Source organism: Vanacampus margaritifer, chromosome 4 (genome assembly GCF_051991255.1).
Source record: "Vanacampus margaritifer isolate UIUO_Vmar chromosome 4, RoL_Vmar_1.0, whole genome shotgun sequence".
NCBI classification, from domain to species: domain Eukaryota; kingdom Metazoa; phylum Chordata; class Actinopteri; order Syngnathiformes; family Syngnathidae; genus Vanacampus; species Vanacampus margaritifer.
The window spans coordinates 19,631,529-19,653,012 of NC_135435.1; the positions used below are offsets into that span (position 1 = coordinate 19,631,529).

General features: G+C 39.1%; 3 protein-coding genes across 4 annotated transcripts; 2 read left to right on the forward strand and 1 right to left on the reverse strand.

Moving 5' to 3' along the window:
• Positions 1 to 304: 304 nt before the first annotated feature.
• gcfc2 (GC-rich sequence DNA-binding factor 2) lies at positions 305 to 8,510 on the forward strand. The gene is made up of 18 exons (XM_077563509.1): positions 305 to 706; positions 819 to 920; positions 1,442 to 1,708; positions 1,805 to 2,065; positions 2,454 to 2,554; positions 3,416 to 3,558; positions 3,643 to 3,826; positions 3,953 to 4,076; positions 4,200 to 4,236; positions 4,857 to 4,954; positions 5,016 to 5,215; positions 5,290 to 5,434; positions 5,530 to 5,651; positions 6,696 to 6,772; positions 6,851 to 6,917; positions 7,231 to 7,377; positions 7,888 to 8,024; positions 8,105 to 8,510. The coding sequence occupies exons 1-18, from the start codon at positions 373 to 375 to the stop codon at positions 8,235 to 8,237; spliced, it is 2,679 nt and encodes an 892-aa protein (XP_077419635.1). The 5' UTR covers positions 305 to 372; the 3' UTR covers positions 8,238 to 8,510.
• Positions 8,511 to 8,571: 61 nt separating this feature from the next.
• Positions 8,572 to 15,794, reverse strand: LOC144050359 (saccharopine dehydrogenase-like oxidoreductase). 2 transcript variants are annotated; one of them, XM_077563512.1, is made up of 13 exons: positions 15,519 to 15,794; positions 14,976 to 15,201; positions 12,764 to 12,876; positions 12,245 to 12,325; positions 11,582 to 11,711; positions 11,439 to 11,488; positions 11,224 to 11,354; positions 10,946 to 11,063; positions 10,472 to 10,591; positions 10,340 to 10,396; positions 9,978 to 10,089; positions 9,770 to 9,851; positions 8,572 to 9,576 (listed from the first exon to the last, which is right to left on the reverse strand). In XM_077563512.1, exons 1-13 carry the CDS (start codon positions 15,519 to 15,521, stop codon positions 9,486 to 9,488), a joined length of 1,314 nt encoding a protein of 437 aa, XP_077419638.1. In that variant the 5' UTR covers positions 15,522 to 15,794; the 3' UTR covers positions 8,572 to 9,485. The 2 variants fall into 2 exon arrangements, with proteins under 2 accessions (XP_077419638.1, XP_077419639.1); XM_077563513.1 differs by lacking the exon at positions 15,519 to 15,794 and having other exon boundaries at positions 14,976 to 15,509.
• Positions 15,795 to 16,134: 340 nt separating this feature from the next.
• Positions 16,135 to 21,135, forward strand: tfb2m (transcription factor B2, mitochondrial). Its single transcript, XM_077563511.1, has 10 exons — positions 16,135 to 16,352; positions 16,860 to 17,199; positions 17,557 to 17,746; positions 17,862 to 17,953; positions 18,282 to 18,438; positions 18,523 to 18,671; positions 18,786 to 18,875; positions 18,988 to 19,044; positions 19,130 to 19,278; positions 20,090 to 21,135. The coding sequence occupies exons 2-10, from the start codon at positions 16,903 to 16,905 to the stop codon at positions 20,277 to 20,279; spliced, it is 1,371 nt and encodes a 456-aa protein (XP_077419637.1). The 5' UTR covers positions 16,135 to 16,352; positions 16,860 to 16,902; the 3' UTR covers positions 20,280 to 21,135.
• The last annotated feature ends 349 nt before the right edge of the window (positions 21,136 to 21,484 follow it).

Genomic DNA, 21,484 nt, shown 5'->3' on the forward strand with positions numbered 1-21,484 from the left:
AAATAATTTGTACGTAAACCTCACCGCCATATTGAATGTGGCAAGTGGCCCAACTCACTTCGGGTAGCTACACCCCAAAAATATAAGGCAAATGGTCACATGGTTGAGATGTCACTTGGCGGTAAATAATAATAAATATCAATACTATTACTACAACTACTACTACTACTACTACTAATAATAATAATAATATTAATTAAAGAAGTAGAAAAACGCACCAACCCGCTCAAAGAATTATCGACAAATTCGACTACATAACCCATCGTGCACCAAGCTACATTTACGTCTTTTCACGACACTTCGAAACACTTTTTGACGCGACGTATCCCGTTTTGCGATCCAAACGCTCACCTGTCAACTGCGGGGTTAAAAATGTTCAACAAAAAGCCCAGGAGAAATTTTCGACAGCGAAAAGGGGACTCGAGTGATGAGGAAACGTCGGTTAACAGTGGTGATGGAGCCGAATCAGAGAAGGTGGCAGCGCTAGTTGCGAATAAGCCGTCCAGAGTAGGTCATTCCCGTGGGATATCGTGCAGTTCAAAGCGGGAAGCGACTCCATCAAAAGTGGGTGATGGTGATGGTGATGGCGATGGCGAGGACGTGGAGACATTTGCAATGATGGCAGACAACGAAGTAAATGGCAAAGACAATGATGACATCAAGAAGAAAACAAGCACAGTCCTCAGTTTCTGTGACGACAAAGAACGTAAATATGTCTAAACGTGGAAAACATCACTGTGACAAACAAGTTAATATAATACCATTTTATCTATTAGTGGTCCTAATCACTGAATCTTGCACCTCATTTTTGTTTTCAGATCTGGAACCCGAGTTTAAACTAAAGAAATCTGCTGATAAAGCCGTGTTGTTCCAAATACGGAAAAAGGAAGCGCCACCTGGCAGGAACAACCACAACGCTGGTAGGTAACTCTTCATTTTAAATGTTAGGTTGCACGACTTTTCAAAGTTGACGCTAATGTGATGAAAGGCGAGTAAAAGTCGACTAGTCTCAGATGACGTCACTAGTATTTTTTCAGTACAGTGCTATTACACAAAACTTGCACGTTTGAGCACAAAATAGCATTGGCTCAGTGTGTTTGTCACTGGGACAGCCACCTGTGGCCTCGTTCTTCACCACTTTGACAAAGTTGTTCAAAATCCTGCTCAAGTCTGTCTCCCCCCCTAGTAGAAGTGTATTATTTAATTGATCTACCTGTTGCTACAGTAAATGTCACTGGCGCAGATAGACAAATACATTTAGTTTGTAGTGAATAATTTTCCAACCAATTCAGTGAAACTGGAAAAGCTCCGGCAGCACACGTATGTTACTGCACGCTAATGTATCCCGATTGTCGACACAGGAGTTGGGAACCAAAGCTCTTACATCAAATATGTCATGCCTGTTTGGAGGGATGATGACTTTTCTCTCTTATTTTCCCAGAACCAGAAGGGATCCTCCCATCAGCCTCTGTCAGGCAAGATGATGACATCCAAGCATCACCACATAATTCTCACAAAAGTGATGACAATGTTGAGGAACTGGCGGAAGATGATGATGATAATGATGATAATGATGATAATGATAATGATGATGAAGATGAAGATGATGATGATGATGATGATGATGATGATGATGATGATGATGATGATGGATCTGCCAGATCCTCTTCATCTAGCACAAAATGTAGCTATTCTGCTGTTAAACCAAGTAGGTGTTTTTTGTTGTTGTCTAGCTTACATGTGGGTGCTACAATATTTGGAGCAAATGCTAACAGTGTGTGTCACATGTTTATTTTGTGTGCAGTTATGATCCCCAATGCAAGGGCGATTGAAGCAGCCAAGAGGCAGCGGCGTAACACTAGAGCCCAGAAAGAGTTCATCTCTTTGAACAAAGATGGCCGGAGCTCGTCTGGTAGCACCCCAGAGCGCTACCACAAGGAGGAAATGGAGGATGAGGATGAAGACAGGGTTGATGATGATGATGATGGGCCAGATGATCACGAGAAAAGAATTGAGTTTGCCCCACTATTAAAAAGCATCAAGGAGAGGATTGCGGAGAAACTTGGTATGGAAGAAATACATGTAGTGACATTTTTAGAAAAATGATCTAATTTGGTAGCATGGTGGATAAGTGGTTGATTAATTCTGAGGTTTGTGGTTCAAATCTCGGGTCCAACTTTCCTGTGTAGTTAGCATGTCCAAACACATGCTTTACAACATTAATTAAAATTATCCATAGCGAGCAATTACTACCTCTCTGCTAGACTGTAACCTACCCAAAATGGCTCCACGACCGACTTTTAGGTCCCGGGCCAACAGTTGAGAGAATCAATGCTATAATTTAATTAATAGGACTAAATTGTTTGCAGTTTAGATGATTTTTCATTAGGAGAGTTTGCACTGTTCTGTAAAGCTCTGCAATGGTTGGACTTTAAGTGTTATTTGTATGTCAGGTGGAAGTGATGGCAGTCTGTCAGGGAGTGATGAAGAGGAGCAAGAACTTTGGGAAGAAACACAAATTGGGAAGGGAGTGAAGACTTGCGCTGGCGGACAGGTAAGATTACTTATCCCTTTAGTAGGCACAGCTGCTTATATGCTCAATGGCCACAACATTTGCAATTTTCAATAGTCAATTTTTGCAGATGTGATGAAGTGAAAAATAAAAAGAAGCAATTAGGTTTCGTAATTCCCTTACATGTGGGCAAGGAGAGCCACAGGCTAAACCCTGTAAATCAGTTTTTTTTTTCTACATATAACCTTGTGGCGTCAGTGTTAATGGTTCTGTAGTAAACCAGTTACACGTTAGCTAAATTAGCATGACATGATGCATGACGTAATTTCGAACACGGTGGTTTTAATGCCACAAGTAACATATATAACCTTGTGGCTTACAGGCGGTTTAGGAGTTCCAGGTGAACTTGTAACTATGAATATTGCCTTTAGTCAACAGCGCTCTCCTCTCTCCTCTCCTGAAAAACTGGAAGGCGTTCTGTGTTCAAAGCACCACCCACAACCCCAACCCCGCCCCCCACGTTAAAACACTGCCAATAAGTTGAAACTGAAAATAAACTGAAAACCAGAGAGTTGAAACTTGAAAACCTGTGATACCCGGAAAAAAAGAGAGTGTAAACAAAATCTGCAGAATGGCATTTTTTTTTTTTTTATGTCTGTATTTGTATTTTATTTTTCAATACAACCTTTTACAATGCCAATACGTGTTTCAATTTCAATACAGCTTTTTCCACAATGACATTTTTTTTCAATACCAAATCTTATTGTCAGTGTTGTGGCTCCATATTTTTGGTAGCTGAAATAGATTAACGGAATTCAAATTTGTTCCAATTTTTCTTTCCCACTGAAGTTGCCTTGACTGTTTCTTTCCTCTCTTTTTTTTTTTGCTTCCTTTTGCACTCAGAGCCCATCCGGCAGTGAGACCAGCAGCAGTAGCATCCAGCGCGATAAACATCAGAGACGCAAAAAGAAATCAGCAGGGCTCAAAATCCCGAAGATGCTCTCCTCTGTCACTGTCTCAATGGTGAAGAGGAGGATAGCTGGAACGTAGGTTTGCGGTTAATTTCTCCTAAATGTATTCCCACTTTGCCGATTGGTCCAAGTGCTTCAGGTGATTATGTTTGTCTGCAGACTGGACTCGCTGAAGGAGGTGCACAGCGCGCGGCGGGCCCAGCTGAGTCGGATGGAGGGCGATGCCGAGAGTGCTAAAACCTCTGTGGAATCTCTGGAGGAAAGCTCGTCAGAGAAACAACTGAAGTTTTACAGAGATATGACCTTCTTTGCCCACAATTTGGTGGAGTGTCTGCGGGAGAAAGTAAGGCACCATCGGATTTGCTCACCTAAAGCACATGACGGCTGTTTGATTTGTAGATGCTAAGGAGATGTATTTATATGTCACATTTCAGTTGGTTTTCTTATTCAAGACTCTTTTTGAGTACAGATTGTTGAAATTAACTCACTGGAGTTTGAGCTGCACACGCTACTGTCGAGCCAGATGGAGGTGCTGTGCGCCCAGAGACGACAGAAGATCCAGGAGCATGCCCAGCACCTGCAGCAGATCAGCTGTGAGTCGGCGACGTCAATCTACATCTCAATTGATTTCTAATTATGTCTGCTAATGAGCCGTAATAAAAGGATCACTTGATGTTGACATGAACCACTTTTCCTTCCCCACGGTTTCATCTCAGCCAACGACAACTCCACCAATGGAGCTGATACGCAGACGTAAGTTCACTATTATTCACCAATTTGTGTTTTTTTTCCATCTGGAATGTGAAAAACGATCCTATGTGCATTTTTGTGCCACAAGGAGGCGACAAAGCCCTGAAAGTAGTTTAATCCTTGAGAACCCAAGAACCCTTTTCTTCTTTGGAAAATTATGAATTATACATTAAATGACTGCTATAAATTCACTGAACACCAACATATATGTTTTTTTCAATTTTAACCCTTTATTCCCTAATTTAGGATTAGGGGGAAATTTGACCCTTTTGGGATTTAGGGGTATCATTTCGAAAAATCAGAACAGCAAAAACTGTCAGTAAGCTAGTTAGAATTTAAGAAAAATAATCAATCAAATACACAGCTACATTGAACAATATATATATATTTTTTGTTGCATTTTAGAACTGGATTTTGAATGTACAAACACACTTTGGCCAATGGAAACAAGAACACGGACAAAATCACTGCTGGAAAAAAAAAGGTCTGTTATTTGAGTAGCAGAATTTATAGGGGCCAAATTTGACCCCGTGGGTTCTCCAGGGTTAAAAAAAAAGTTGTTGCAATGGGTTATCATAATTGATTTTACAGTCTATGTCATGACGCATGTTCTCATAATGCAGAGTGGAAGGCACCTGCCATAAACCTGTGGAAGAATGCGATATACCTGAAGATGCACCTCTTTCAAGTGAAGAGGAAGAACATCTGGAGAAGGAGACCGGTAAGGAAAGAAGACCCACTTGAGATGTGGACACAAACTCATTTCCTTATCTGCTCTATAGCTGCCATCCTGCAGAAGTCCCAAGAGGTCTTCTCTGACGTTCACGACGACTTTCATGACGTTAAAAAGATTTTGTCCCGCTTTGAGGAATGGAGAAGCTTCTACTCGGACTCTTACCACAGTGCTTACATCTCTCTATGTCTGCCCAAGTTGCTTAACCCTATCATAAGGCACCAGCTGCTTGGATGGAACCTTGTAAAGGTACTTATATGTTCAGAACACATCTTGACATGTGCAGTAGATTTTAGGGGACTGAATGTGTGTTTGTGTGTCAGGATGCCAGCATGGGCTTTGAAAAGCTGCCATGGTTCACTGCGGTGGAGACATTTTGTCACGGCCACGGTCACGAGGAGTTAGAGCACTTAGACAGAGAAATGCTTTCTAATGTCATCGAAAGGACAGTCATACCCAAAATAACAGGTAGCACATATACACGCCCATTTTCGTAGACTCTTTTTGGTTGCACGAGGAACAACCGCTGATCTAAACCTTTTTCCACTCTCTTCTGTGTTTAGCCTTTGTGGATCTGGTTTGGGACCCCATGTCCCTCCATCAATCAACCTGTCTCACCCAGCTGTGTCACCAGCTGAGGGAGGATTATTCAATCTTTGAAGGAGAGCCGAGCAAGCCGGTCATGGTATGCTTGTTTTGAAATACACACTACTGACTAGGGGTGTGAATTGCCTCGTACCTGGCGATTCAATTCGTGTCACGATTCGATTCGATACTGATTAATCCCGATACAAATCTATAAATTGATTATTGCGATTTTTTAATTTATTTTTTTTACTCAAATTTAGAAAATACTCATCAGTAAACTTGTACATGTACACTGTAAGATTTGTATGAAAATGTATTTATTCATCTGAAAATTCAGGCTTATAACTCAGCCACTGCATTTAACAAACAGGTTGCAGTCTGTTTCATGTTTGAACAGCAATGAAATAAAATATTAAGGCTTAATGTTCCATTAATATAAGAATCTTCCATGCTTAATGTGTGAATCCTAATCCTAAATAAGACGTTTAGTTGAATATTACCATAAAAAATTTAGGTTTAAAAATCGATTCGGCCGCATATCGAATCGATTCGAGAATTGCGCGCTGTAATATCGCGATATATTGCCGAATGAATTTTTTCTAACAACCCTACTACTGACACAAATTTTTCGCTTTTGGATGAAACTTCACAATGAACCGAAATTACACAATAGCTTTTACAGGTGAATGTAATTTGAACAATTTTAAACTTCTGGAGCTGAAGGGCAAAATTAACAGGTGTTTGGTCTATGAACGGACAAAAACATTTTCTGGTTAATTTCATTTTTAAATATGTCCAATTCGGTGCTTTTCTGTGCCTCTTCCAGTCTTTCTCTGTTGTAACTTGCCAATGACACTGTCCCACAATGGCTAATTACTTTAGATCAATTGTCAGTTGTCATGTTGTGTTCATGATGTAAAGATGTGAACAACATGATGAAAATGACTATTTAGATTTCAATTCACAAAATGTATTCATCCATTCATTGATCTGTTGTCTGTAGAGAACAGCAAGTTGTGGAAAAGGTGTACTGGTATGTTCATCCTGAAATTACACCTGGAAGCTGAATAGAATGCCCCTAACTTTTTGTGAGTTGTGTATTTTGTAAGTAGTTCATTCATAAGTGCATTCATGTCCACAGACGCTCACCAAGGCTGTGATTGGCCGACTGAGGAGCTGTGTAGATGAAGACGTCTTCATTCCGCTCTACCCCAAAAAGTCAGTTTCTTTTTTCTAAAACTTTTTTTTTTTTTGATTAAAACATGTTGTTAAAATTACTTTTTATTTCTGTTTTAGGTACCTAGAGGACAGGTTGTCTCCACAGAATCACTTTAGGAACCAGCAGTTCTGGATGGCTATTAAGGTATCATAATGCTATGATTACATATCGCTAGTGTCAGATTGAAACCTCTTATGTCACGATTTGGTAAATTAAACTTTTTTTTTTCTCACAAATCTATGCCATTGGTCAGTCCACGCAAATGTTATTTTTGCGCATTATTGACCAATTGAAAATGGCTTGCTGCTTTGATGCTGCAATGTTAATGGTTGAACATACTTTTTTTGTATGTGTCTCTCTTGAAAAGTGATTTTAGAGGTACAAATATATTTTTCATTTATTCTCATGAGCATGTTAATTTATGATTTAAATTTTGTTCGTTTTTTGCTTGTGCCAGCTGCTAGGGAACATGGGAAAATGGGATCCACTGCTGCCCGATTCTGCGCTGAAGGAGCTGATGTTGGACAAATTACTTTGCCGATATCTGATGATCACCCTTTGCAGTCAGACGCTGTCCAACAATGACCTTCATGCATGCAAAAGGGTATATATATGTTTCCTTTCTTAACTGCCGTTGACAGTTATTGACGTCAAAAATTAATTTGAACGATTTCTATTAGTTTAACATTTTTTGCCACTTTTGTTAACAAGAGTATAAAAACCTAGAATTTTGTTGTTGTACATTTAGAATAGATATAAAATGTATGATTAATCGTGAGTTAACTATTGAAGTCATAAGATTAACTACAATTAAAAAAAATTAATCGCCCGACGCGATTAAAGAAAATAAAATATTAAAAATTAGGAACGTCAGGTGATTAATTTTTTAAATCGTAATTAATTGCATAACTTCACGAGTTAACTCACGATTCATCAAAAATGTTATATCTGTTCTAAATGTACAATAAAAAATTCTACGTTTCCATACTCTTAACAAAAATGGGAAAAAAAGTTAAACTCATAGAAATAGTTGAATGATTTAATGCGGGAAATGGAAGAGCTTATATTTTCTACATTACATACATTAAACTTGCACTATCCTGTCTCCGTTAAGATTGCAGACAGCCTGCCATCTAGTTGGTTCAGAGGAGAGAATGAATGTTTGCCTCAGCTCCAGTCTTTCAAAAATCACCTCGTTCAGAAGGCTCACAACATTTGTAAACAAAAACCTCCAGAAGCTCCAGACACAAGGTATTGGAAGTTTTATCAATGGTTATTATTCTGGATAAACTGGTGATTTATTTAATCCATACTTGCTCCCCTGTCTTCAGGCTTGCAGTGGTTGAAGTACTGAAAATTCTGAGTAGAATACGATGCCACCATTCCATCATGAGCATAACTGAAAAATACCACTATGAGGATGTTATCTACTCTCATCAGCTGCTCAATCAGGAGACGGAATGAACAGCCATCATTAGATGAAGCATAGATTCTCATGGATCGTTGTTTCCAATTCAATGTGTTGACATGCTACAAAAAAAAAAGTATAACAAAAAAAAAGTTTGGCACATCACTGCCAATAGTGAGTGGTCATGCCCTAAACAATTCATAGTTTCTATACAGGAAAGGACTATTTTTATTAAATAAATGTTTGCATTTTATATATGAGATTTTTTCTTTACTGTGCATTTTAATATTTCTTAAGGCAGTATCTTGAATTAAATGGATCTAAACATTGTGGTGAACATCGCACTGATGGAACGTATCCAAGGAACATTAGTGTTATGAAAGCACAAGATTTCTTGTTTGAGGAGCTGGCTTTATTCAGAAGACTCATACACAGCAAAATGAATCACACACAGGCAAATCCACTAAACCTGCTATTTGCATACCTCACTCACATTTGGATGCAAAAAAGTCTGGAGTGAGATCAACATACTGTTTGATGTCATTCCAGGCCACAAAAGCAACATTTACTACAGCACATATTTGGACAAGATGACTATGATGATATTCCAAGCATTATCTACCAAAAATCAGTAGAAGATACCGTTAACAAAAGCAGGGATGTGATTTTTCCGCTAATTCGCGGAATTCCGTTTTTTTTTTTAAAAGCAAAGGCAGTCCAATGTTTTTGAATGTGACTGATTTTGAGTTGACTAAAACTGCCATTTTATATGGGATAGTTCAATATACATTGACAATTTATGCTACTGTTCTGTCTATTTCTTTGTCATGTGAGTGCATTGAAAGTACTTAAAAACACGGAAAACCCATGAGCTCCCTGGACCTAGCTGGGTGCCAGCGGCCCCCAGACCCCCGGCTAAATTTTCAGATAATTTTACTTTGGTCAAATCACATCCCTGCAAAAGTAAGCATACACACAAACATGAGACTGCTATTCCCAGCAGCACACAAACTGTCTTCGAAAGCTGTCGTGCATCTAAAAAAAATTTATGATTGTATGAGATGAGAAAAAAAATCCTGGATTGTATCCTTTTTACTAAAGCTAACATTGTGCTAGTGCTTGATCATGCTAAGTGCTTATATCTTTGCAAGCCTTGAGTTATTAGTAATGTTGCATTCTGCAGAAAAATAAGTGCAAAAAGCATGGTTACAAATGCATTGTTGAAACATTCTAGTTGTTATTCTGCAGTTGCTTTCAAATGCTTCAAGTCAAACCTGGAGCCCCAATGTTGTACAGGAACCTTCTTAGATGACAGAGAACTGGATGCCATGTTTGTCCAGACGTTTGATCAGGGTAGTTTTTGCAAAGGCGGCTCCTGGTGTAAACACGCCTCCACTAGTAAGATGAGGGGGAAAAACAAAATGTTTTTTTTATATCAAACTCCCAACCTGTAAATATGACGTAACTGCACTGTGGTACACCATTTGTGCTGATATTGGTTCAATACCATCAACACCTATGGATATGGGAGTTATAGAGTTCACTAGTAAACTTGCAAGTCTGCATTTTTTGGGGGATGATGACTCACCTCTTGGGCAAAGCTGTAGATTCGTTGAGGATTGTCAGAGCTGCCTGCACTAAAGCAATGGGTGTAGCCACATAGCCACATTCTAAAAAGTGAGAAACACTTTTAATGAGTCTTAAAGGTACTCAACAATTGAGAGCTTCATGATTAAAAAAAAAACCCAACAACCCTTTTTATTATAGATTTCAAACAAAAGTGCTTAATAGTTTACCTGGTCCTTGAACCAGGGTGCAAATCTTGCCATTAGGTTTCCCCTGAGTGGGGTCCAATCCCTCTGTGTAACCTTCTCCATAGAAAGCAAACCGAAATGAGGACGATTCCATCTGAAACGCATATACAGTAGATCCGTTATTATTTAAAAGTGTGATACATGGGTTCCCTCTTTATAAAGACAAGCTAATCACTAGTTCAGTATACTTATTGTGACATTTTCTAATGTAGACTATGCCTTGGTTCAATACAAGGTTGCGATACGCGGTTTTACAAGTCATATCAGGCTACGTTGCATTATACAATTTAAACTAAAGTGTTCTAGGATTTTTTTGGCTCTGCTCTTTCACTGTACACGTGTACCTGCTTCCGGGTTGGTCCAGCCTTGGAGAAGAGTCCAAAGGAGAAGAACTCTGGGTGCTGGAAAGCAGCAGAGAAGACTTAAGCATTCAAATACAAATATTCAGTCTGAGATTTCTGTATTTGTCACTTTACGTTGACAAGGAGGTTGCGTCCGAAACTGAACTTGACCAAAAACCAGAATATCATGCCGGCAAACATCAATTTGATGACGTTGCCAATACCACCAACACCTGCGTAGGCTCCGTACTGGACCTGCGGCAGAGAAAGGTATGTTGTTGGACAAAATGCACAAAAAAAAAAAAATGGTATTCCTGTTTACCAATTGGAATTACAGAAATACAATATATTACTTTTTTGTTTTGCTCTCTAATGCTACCACCACTCAGCTGGCGGATGCATCTCGGTCTGGCTGCTCAATACAATATGGTTAGTGTATTTTCAAATTACACTGTTAGTAAGTCATTTGTTGTATTTTTTTTTTTTAAATGGCAGTTAAAAATATTACTTAAAAAAAGTTTGTGCAGTTAATAGAGGTTTTACTGAATGAAAAAAAAAAAATGTCCAAAGGGAACAGATGCAACTTTTTTTTTTTTTAAACAAACAAACCGGAGTGTCCTGATTTTCCTCCACCAGGAACCGCTGTGTTCTCTTGACGACTGACGGATCAGAACCCATGAAGGGCACCGTGTACCGCTGAATCTCATTGCTGTAGAACAACGCACCCCTGCAAAAGACAACAGTTCTCTGATGTAATCTGAATATAAATGTACACTACAGTGATACGTTCCAAACCCGCCTGCAATGGGTGGAAAACCCGTGATATAGAAAACATTTTGAAAATGTCGGACTTTGTAAAACTTCAATAGCCTTGCAACATACAACACCTGCGTTTCAGCTTGGTGCCAACAGTAGGCAAGGGTTTATGGTTAAACTTCCGGCGAAGACTCTGCAGCTTGTGGCCGTCTGCAAAGCCGTAGATGGCCGACTGCCACGTGCCATCGTGGATGCATCCTCCCTGCCAGGAGAAGACAAACCGCAGACAGAAGTCACATGGAGCAAATATTTTTTGTAATTGCTTGTCTGCAATGTTTTCACATACTTCCGGGCCAGAATCGACTGTCAGGAAGCTCTCCAATGCAGTTAGAGTACCTGAAGACAACGTGACAAAAAATCAACTTGGCCAAGAAAAAATAGCAAATGAGTTCAACAGTTGATCACAATCGTGCACGAATGTCCACGTACCCTTGAACTGCTCCCTGGTGTAGAGCACCCCCATGTCAGCAGGGATGGAGTCAAACCCGCAGCTTCCGATGATGTACACGCCTTTTTCGGCTGCCAGGTCATGGTAGTTCAGTTGCATGCCCTCCAGAAACTATATGGAATAGAGCACTTTTAGAAAACAAAATTCTGCATAAAAGAAACTCCAATTCACCAGATGACTGCTGACAAATTCTTGACAAGAAGATTTAGATCAAGAATTCAGTGCCGTTTTTATTTGCATAATTACATGACCCTCATATGTCGATCACCACTGAGTGACAATTTTGCAAAAGAAACTGACAAAAGTTCTACGTGCGAAATCAAAATGACCACTTCATGAATAAAATGAAAACAATGTTGCTTCAATGTGACATTTTAGGACAGCAAGTTTCTCAACAAACTCAGATCTTATGATCTTGCAGAATTGCGGTAACTGATGACCTTTTTAATAATAGCCTGGTCTTATGATTTGCAATCTAGAATTTAATTTGAAAAAAATGGTTCACCAGCTTTTATATGATTTGAAAAGCAGATCTGAACACATTAGGCTGTTTTTCCTGCAAACAGCACACTTGATTCAGCGGTAGTCAAAACTGTGCATCATGTGATCCATTCACTCTAATATCCAACAAAATGAACATCTACCTGAGGTTCTCCAGAGATGTCAAGGTGATGGGCTCCATTCTCCACACAGGCTTTCACCATGGGCTCACCAAAGAACCGGTACTATTAACATGAACACAAATCGATAAAATAAAATGTCAACATGCACTCCTCACAAAAAGTTTGCAATATTCGGATTTGGGGTGAAATTTCAAGATGAACAGAAAATGCACCTGCACTATAACATGTTAAGTCTCAATGACTAAACGGCTAAAGAGTGGTTGGGTAACAGTTTTGGGTAACTGTAAAAGGCAAACTTTGGTTTGAAACAAGAACCTGAATGAGTCACCAGATGCAAAGCAGCATTTCTGGACACAATGCGTTTTTGTGTGCTGTCAGACTGTGGCTTTCATTGTGTAAATGAATACTGCAGTGTGTGGGACAGTCAGAGGAAGAGAGAGTGACACAGTCACAAGTGAAAAGGTTGGCTACAAAACTTGTGTGTCACTATACGAGGAAAGCTTTTGAAAAAAATAAAAAATGATGCCATTTAGTACTTACAGGCCCCACACAGTTGAGAACAATGACAGCCTGCTTGCACATGGCCGCCAGGGAGTCGGGTTCCTCTACATCTGCAACAATGATGTCCACTTCGGTCCTCAGCTCGGGCTTTTCTGCAACGTGGATTTCAACAGAAAAAGTAACCAGCACATCCTTTGTTCACAACCGTCAGAATACAACACTCACTCACTGAATCGAACTGTTCAAATAAACAAACCTTTCTATTATATAGTCACATGATCTGCTATCGAGGGAAACTCCAGTATTAATTTAAATGCTTTACAATTCAGTATATAGTCAGTTATTTAATTTGTAGCAATATGTATATAACCTACTATAAACTCACATTTCCTGTTTCAATTAAACTGCCCATCAGCTTGTCATGAGTGTTTCAGCCATCAATTCATTTCAGCACAAACTTTGCATTCAATATTTATATTCAACCACTCAACCAAGTAATTCAGCTCTTCAGCTTTCTAACGCAAATTCTACAGAAATTTAAAGACTTTCGTTTCTACACGACAGAATTTCAAGCACTGTGAGACAATTTCTTTAGATATTTCGTTTTCTAGCAATTGATAAGACTTACAATACATCAAACAAGTACACAACGCAAAATGACTCGGCATATTTTAGATGGGTACAATGAGCATTATTGTATATAATAAGAGTATAAATATATTTTTGTATTTAAAAAAATAATCAGATCTGACAAAGTCTGTAAAGTCAAAGACAGCATCCACAATGATACAAAAACTGTAGTCACTAATAAATCAGACTCATGAAACTAAGATTAACAACAGTGTCAAATGTGCACCTAAGGGAAATTTGACCGCAGTATTATCAACACACTGAATGTGGCATAAATGTGACCAATGTGGCCAAAAGAATTGATTTGAACACTTCCTAATTTTCTGCATGAAGCTGCTGACATAATAATTCGATTTTTCCTGTAAAAACGGTGATGCAAACTGGTAGAAAATTTCATCACAGATGTAATACTGATTTGAAGATTGACTAATTGGGCCAGTTTATAAATAAGACAAAAACGAGCTTGTTACCAAGGTCACAGTTTAGGCTTTGCAGTTTTTGTATGGCTGCATGATTGAAAGTAGAGCAGTGTTGAAAACTGCCACCTGGTAAGAAGATCTTCTGTCCCCGACTGCTGTTCAGCACCAATTCGAGAAGATTTATGGCTGCCACACAGATCCAATTCGTAGTAAAAATTTACGCAAGCCATGGAAGTTTTCTCAAAACAGGATCTGTTCTTGCTAAATAATGCAGCAGAAGGCTTACCACTATGAACACTGATGAAAACACCCAACTACAACAGCAGGTATTCGTGCAAAGCTGAGGAAAGTCTATATGGAGGGCTTAACTTTACTGAACTTCAGCCTAAGCTGTCATTTGTGGATGGCATTGCATCTTCCTGAATGATACCTAAAACAAAACAGAAAATAAGAGAAATAGTATAATGACTTTTGGCACACCCTGGTATTTTTGGACATTTTGGTTTGGTGGTGTTCCTGTTCTGTAGGAAAACTCTCATGTAAAACGGAATCACTGTTCAAGACGGCATGCAACCTTCTTTCTCGAATGTACCAACAACTTGTTATAGTTAGAAAACGAACTAGGGATTGTGTGTGCGCATGTGTTTCAAAGTGGGCTTGAACAGTCAGCTGAGCTGGTATGTTCCATCAGCTGTTGTACACTCCCAAAAGACAAAAGAAAAACAGTGGGTAGGGGGGAGGATCAAAGATCAAACCATAGCCAGAAATGTTCCAAGGTTCTAATCTAGTGATGAGCTTTACTTTCCATGTTTAGAATGTTGCATGCAGACCATTGTCGACCTGGAAAATTACTAGCATACTTGGCTTCATTTTGCAACACGTTCCAAATGCTGCAGGTAATCTCAGTGAAATGAACGTCCCAATATAACAAATGTTTGCAAACCTGTGGCTAGATTGTGATTTTATGTTTTTAGTTTGGTTGCACTTTGGAGTTCAGCAGCTAGGGTCCAAGTCACTACTTGAGTTATCAGTAGACTTGTATAAAGGGGAAATCAGATAAGTCTAAGAATGGCAATTTAATGTTTCACGGTTGCATTCGGTACGGCAAAAAAAGGGAAAACATCTGCAGTTAAACGTCAATGAAACAAAACAGTAATGAGTTCAAAAAAAGACACTTGACTTAAAGTAACCCTGATACAAACCGAGGACAGAAGCCGCCTGCTCCAGAACTTGCTCCAACTTCTGTTTGCTCCTGCCTGCCACGGCCCACTTGAGGTTCCCTCGCGGACCCTCGGATGCAGTCCGGGCCACCTCCTCCACCACAAACTGTCCCGTAAATCCGGAGGCTCCGAAAATAACCAGATGGTAAGGTCTGCTGGATGATGTGTGAACACTCGCCATGATGACAGCGGGATGACAGCGGGTAAACTGAGGGAGAGCGACACCTGATTGCACTTTTCTACCCGGAAGAAGAGCGAGGAACTGGTGTGCGTTACTGCAAGATTTAATATCGATCCCAAACCAAAGTACTGTACATGCAAGGAGAGTATCGTGATAAAGATACAGATACTTTTTTTTGTTTTACTAATTCGGTTGAGATTGAAATGGCTAATTTCTGCTATTCGAAATTAATGACCCACATAGGCGCTCAGCTAATTAGCTATTTCTTTGTGAAAACCGTAGCATCGCATACAGGAGACAAAAAGTAACCCAAACAATATCAACACAAACAACGCTATCGATACCATTTATATCTGGATCGCTGTAGCCACGATTGGGGCGGAGTGGAGGGAGATGAAGGAGCGTTGAGTCTGGAAAGCTCCTCCTCTCGTCAAACCCTGTTCATGTCCCCATAACCCACAGCAAGTGTAACATTAACATGGAAAATAAACTATAACCACAGAACATACCGAATAGCAATGTGAGCTATATCATAAACATGCAACGGTGCATGAAGACTAACTAAGCTTTTAGCTTAACTACATGCCCGCATCTCTTACTGCGCCACTGTGCCACATTAAACATGGCGGAGACGGATAGACACGCTTCCTAGTGGGCGTGCTCGTCTAGGTTATATTTGATGTTTATTTGGATGCCTGTACGTACAAAAAAAAATCTAGAGATAAACCAACTATTTGGAAAAGCAATAAATACACAATTTCAAGTACTGTTGTTCTAAAATTTTACATCACATTGGTTTGATTGACACATCCATAGCGATACAGTACTAACTAGACGCAAGTATTCTGTGTTTTTAGTTTGCAGAGGTGTAAAAGTTAGATAGTGTTGTATTTTCGTTTTAGGATACAGTAATATGCTTTTTTTCTTCTTTTTTTATTTTTGCCTAGAAGAACGTCTTCCCTCGAAGTGCCCTGACCAATATGGCTGATTGGCTGCATCGATGACGTCCAAACTATGCGACTAAAACACCACGAGCGTTCGCTCATAACAAACGTGGGGTCAAAATGCTCGGTGCTCAATGTCACAGAGTTTACGAATAAACGGGCAACAATGAAACGACTTCGAAACCCGGCCTTCGCAACAGTTGAATATGAATAATAGAGGAGCTCCACAGTGAGGTATGTCCAGATGACTGTTGCTTATATGGTGAACGCTTATTTATGTTAGCAAATTTGCTAACGCGTGATCAGCCTTCAATCCTAGCCATACTTTTTATTGTAAAATATTATATTTCAGTTTACAAATGTTGTTTTAGTGCATATACACAAAAAGCAGAACAAGTTATTGGTCAATTAGATGTATGTTATTTCGTGCTACGACAATGTTTGCCTTTCCACGTGCACGCAGGACAATGTTCAGTCCAGTACGGGTATATTGTAAAAGTAGAGCATTGAACTTGTATTACTAAAGTAATATGAACCGTTATGAAGAAAACGTGCATACACTTGTCTTTATTATGGCTTTCAAATCAGGCTGGCAGAAATGTTGCAAGTGAACAGGTATATGTGGATTTCGTTCAGGGTCTGAATAAAAAAACAACAACATCAAATTATATGCATTCATACATGTCAAGAAATACAGTGATCTGTCATAATACTATATGTTATTCTCTCGACTCCTTTTAGGAAGCGACTTCTTCAGGCCCTTTGCATTCCCTTTGGGTGTTTGATGGCTGTCTGCAGGTCCAACATGTCCACCAACATCTGTAGGCTGTTGGAGCTGGTCTCTGGCGCCTCTTGCTGTCTGGCCAGCACAAGTCAATCTTGTTTACGGAGGACAATGTTAGTGGCACCTAGAGTGCCCAGTCACCCAATGTTTCATGGAAGGGCTTATAGCCTTGATTCTCTGTCCCCCGCCGGGCCTAGTCGGCCAACACTTGGCGCAAGCTCTCAGCAGCCCCGTGCAGAGAGGACGTACCCCTCTTCAGCTCTCTCTCACAGGAACTTGTCTGCTGTGGCTATAAAGGTAGACAGTTATCTGTTCATTAACTTATATTTTCCCCTCCAATGTTCTTTGTGTGGCCTGGCCCTTTGCATTTAGGATTGAAAGGTTTTGTCAATTTTACTCTGAACACTTTCTTTTGAAACTCAACTGTGGTCTTCAGCTTTACAGATGTCATATCTGATCCATGGTAAAAAAAAAAATATGACTGCAATGATATGTGGTAGTCATGGTCCTTTAAAATGCCACTCCTGTTCCAAATCCTTGAAAATTGTATTTACACAATTTCCTCAGTGTTGTGTTCACATGCTTGTGGTTGCTCTCAGCATTGCAGTGGTAGAAGTGAATTAAACCGATATCTTTTTGTACATCTTTCTCCAGGGACAATGCCGACCTCTGTGCTTTTATGATTTTCTGGATCTCGGTGAAGTTGAGGACAATATACGTCAAGCTCGCGCCTCTGCAAAATCCAGACGCTTCATAGTGGATCCAGAGTTGGCTAAGATGGTAACACATCATCTGGGACCTGACCTACACAGTGCCAAGACTATTATCCTTGAATGTAACCCAGGTATGTGCTTTGTCATTTTGTTATTTTTACACAAGTTGGTGATCAGCATGCATAAATAACATCTATTTCTGTGGAATGGATATAATAGATGCATACATTTATTTGTTGGACATAGGTCCTGGGGTGTTGACTAAGACCTTGCTCAATGCTGGAGCTCAAAGAGTCGTGGCTCTTGAGTCAGAAAAAAAATTCTTGAATGATCTGCAGGTAAAAAAACATCTGTTTTAATCACGACTGCATTGTACATGTACAGTGCAACCTCCAAACTTGAACACAATGATGCGGGTTGACTTCTAGTTTTAAACACTTTTATTAGCTGTGAAGGCAAGTTTTTTACTGACATCAATGTCCAAACTGTCTTATAATCATAAAGAGAAGGTAGCCACTGCTAAATACAATGTAAAATATTTTCCCGCCTAACTCAACTGTGAACCACTGTTGTGTTGTTGGACATTGGAGGTTCCACATAAGATAACTTGATGATACACCACTGATGAATTTTTCACAAGTGAGTAAATTAGTTGTGTCACTTTAGGCATTGGAAGGCCAACTTGATGGTCAGCTGGAAGTGGTTCATTGTGACTTCTTCAGATTGGATCCTTTCTGGAGTGGAAGCAACAACAAACCACCACTTATGTTCACTGACAAACTATTCACTGACTTGGGAATAACAGAGGCCAACTGGTTGGATGGTGGGCAACAAACAAACACACAATACTAAAATTCTGAAATCTTTGCTATATTCTCCATGTTTTATTTATTTCAATCTCTTTTAGACTTCCCAGTGAAAGTTGTGGCCATCATGCCGCAGCACAATGAGCGTGCCACATTGCTGAAGTTAGCTTATGCTCTGTTTGAACGGCTGTCCATTTACAGATATGGAAGAATTGAGCTCAACCTCTTTATGAGTGAGCGCGAATACATCGTAAGTGGATTTATACTACACTTTCATACTGGAATTAGTATGTGTACTGCATGTAACCAGCGGGCAATGTACTAACCATTGACTTGGCTTGTATGTGGATGTGTTCTCTGTCAGTGCATGGTGACACCTCCTGGTCAAATGATGCACTACAGACCCGTCAGTGTCCTCTGGCAGATGGCCTGTCATGTTGAGCTACTTCACAAGGTATACAATGTATCAAAATGAACTTTTACATGACTGGACTGTTCAATAACTCACCCACCACAATATGATTTACACCCGTCTCGATTTAAGATTTGTTCGTTTGTGTTTACAGGAGCCCTGGGAGTCGTTTGTGGCAACCAAACAGCGTGCATCTCCTCGCAAAGGCTCAGTAATGACCGATTCAATTTGTATATTAAACATGACTGATCTAAGCACTTTTAAGACCCTTTTTTTTCCCCACTTTTGCCTCTTAGCTTCCCAATGATCACATGTGCCTGGTTCGTCTACGTCCACGGGCTGACCTGTTCTCTGCTGGCCTCACACCTTCAAACGCCTCCACGCTGATGGTGATGGTCAAACAGTGTTTGGTGAAAAGGAAGGAGAAGCTCATTAATAAGCTTAAGTAAGCAATCACACTTTTGCACAGTTCAATTGTGGCAATGTTTTCATTTTACTTATCTTGAGAGGTATATAAAAGCATGGATGTGCAATCTTTTTTTCTTTTTCTTTTTTAAACAGTGATTTCTGTTGATATAGTTGAATGAGTGTCTTGTGACTGTAAATGAGGTAGTGTAAGAATTTTAGAATGTGTCCGTATATGTCCCTATATAAATATGAGAACTATTTTTTTGCACCATTCTGCAGGACCCTGGTAATTCATAACAATCTAAACCAGTGGTCCACATTACAACAACTGGTGGTACATATATGCCCCAAATGTATGTTATCATCCAGGCGGGATTATTGAGCCCACGCAAGCCAAGTTTTTTGTTTATTTTTTTGTTATTTTTAAAAAAGAGAAAGAGACAAAGATAAATATTTTTTAAGATGTAACCTATAAACTTTACAGCTATCTTATCTTTGAGAAGTGAATTAAAAAATTTAACTGAAATAATTTGGTGCCCCATCCTCTTATACCGTTAAATGGTGATTTCTAAAAGAAGCCTGAAGGGTTTGTGCGTTTAGACTTTTTATATCCACTCTGTTAACCTTTTACGCAACTTTAAATATTATTGTGGTCAGTTGTCTAGTTTTTGTGGCTTGGGATCATTTGTGGATGGGTATTGAGGAACTGACTTGTAATCAAACCCCAGACGCTTGCACCACTACACCAACTATCCAGTATCCAATGTACATGTACAATATGAGGAAATTACAGCCAATGTGAACCATTCTTACTATTCCTCTCTGTTTCTCCCCTTTCTCTTTTAAAGTCTTTGGTCACCTGACAGTGGGAGTAAATTGTTGTCCGAAATGGGACTTCCGGAAGACATCCTGACAGGTCACGTTAATCCTAGACAATATCTTCAGCTGTTCCAGTTGATGGAAAAGAGCCAGGAGTTCACTCAGAGCTGGCTTTATGCAGAGCACATGGAGAACATTGAAAAAGAGGGATGGGGCTGAAGTGTGTATATACCTGACAAAATCATTATGTATTCAATTAACTACCGAACTTGTGCATAATTTATTAGCAGTGAAATGTAAATAACAATTACAATATTAAACGGAGACAAGGTAACTCCAAAAGCTATATCCTGGAATGGGCCTTGGAAGTATAATTGCTCTGGACTGTAAATGGCAGAGTAATGGAATACAACCATATTTTATAATGTGGCAAAATGCACTTCATTATGTGGTTACCTTAATGATTGAAAACCTTGAGGCTGCCATTTAAAAGCCTTGTGTGTATCCGGTCATTTAAAAGTTTCAATTGTGCTTTAGGACGGCTTCATAAGTAAAAATAAATAAATAAATTGTCCCCATTGTAAACACGTCTGGCAAGTTCTCTGAAGAGCTACATTTTAAAACACTTTCACTGGAGTAGCAGCAAGTGCTAATAAACTCTGCTTTGTTTGTATACTGTGTATTTTTAGTTAAACTTTTCTAATATGGCACAATGTGTTTGCTTGTGTGTCATATTTACAATGAACTTTTACACCAATTCTATGGACTGTAATTTGGTTGGAAATGGTCATAGACCTTTCAAACATGCTTTTCTATGTGAATTTTGTTTGTCGCACTAATTATTGCCATAAACCACTTTTTTTTTTTGTTCTTAGAAACGTTTCCATAGGTCATGACAGTCCATGTCATCTCATTCAGTATTTGATATGAAAATAGTATATTTGAAATTCTGAATGAAATTAAATATTTGAACTGTTTAAAGTTTGGAAGGTTGTCAAGATTGTGGTTGTTCTACAGCAGTGGTAGCCAAAGTATGGCGCATGGGCTAGCCCACAGATTAAACACATTTACATTATCAAGAGTCCTGTAATATTTGTTGCATTAATGTAGCCATTTTTACCCTAACGGTTTGTTGAGTGTCTAAAATCTCTTTAAATTTAACAAATTAATTGCAGAAGAAAGTCAAAATCTCAAATTATTACAAAACAAATAGTTTTACTGTTACAAATACTGTACATATTACACGCACATTTAAACTTTTTTTAACTTCATTTATGACTGACCTGCTGTGAGGTCATAATTTTATGTACACATTTTAGCATTTTTCTTTTATACCTTAGACAGCTGACCTGGCTGTGAAGTAAACAAATAAAAAAATTAATCGATAATTTGTAATTAACTAAATACAATAAATAAGAAATACT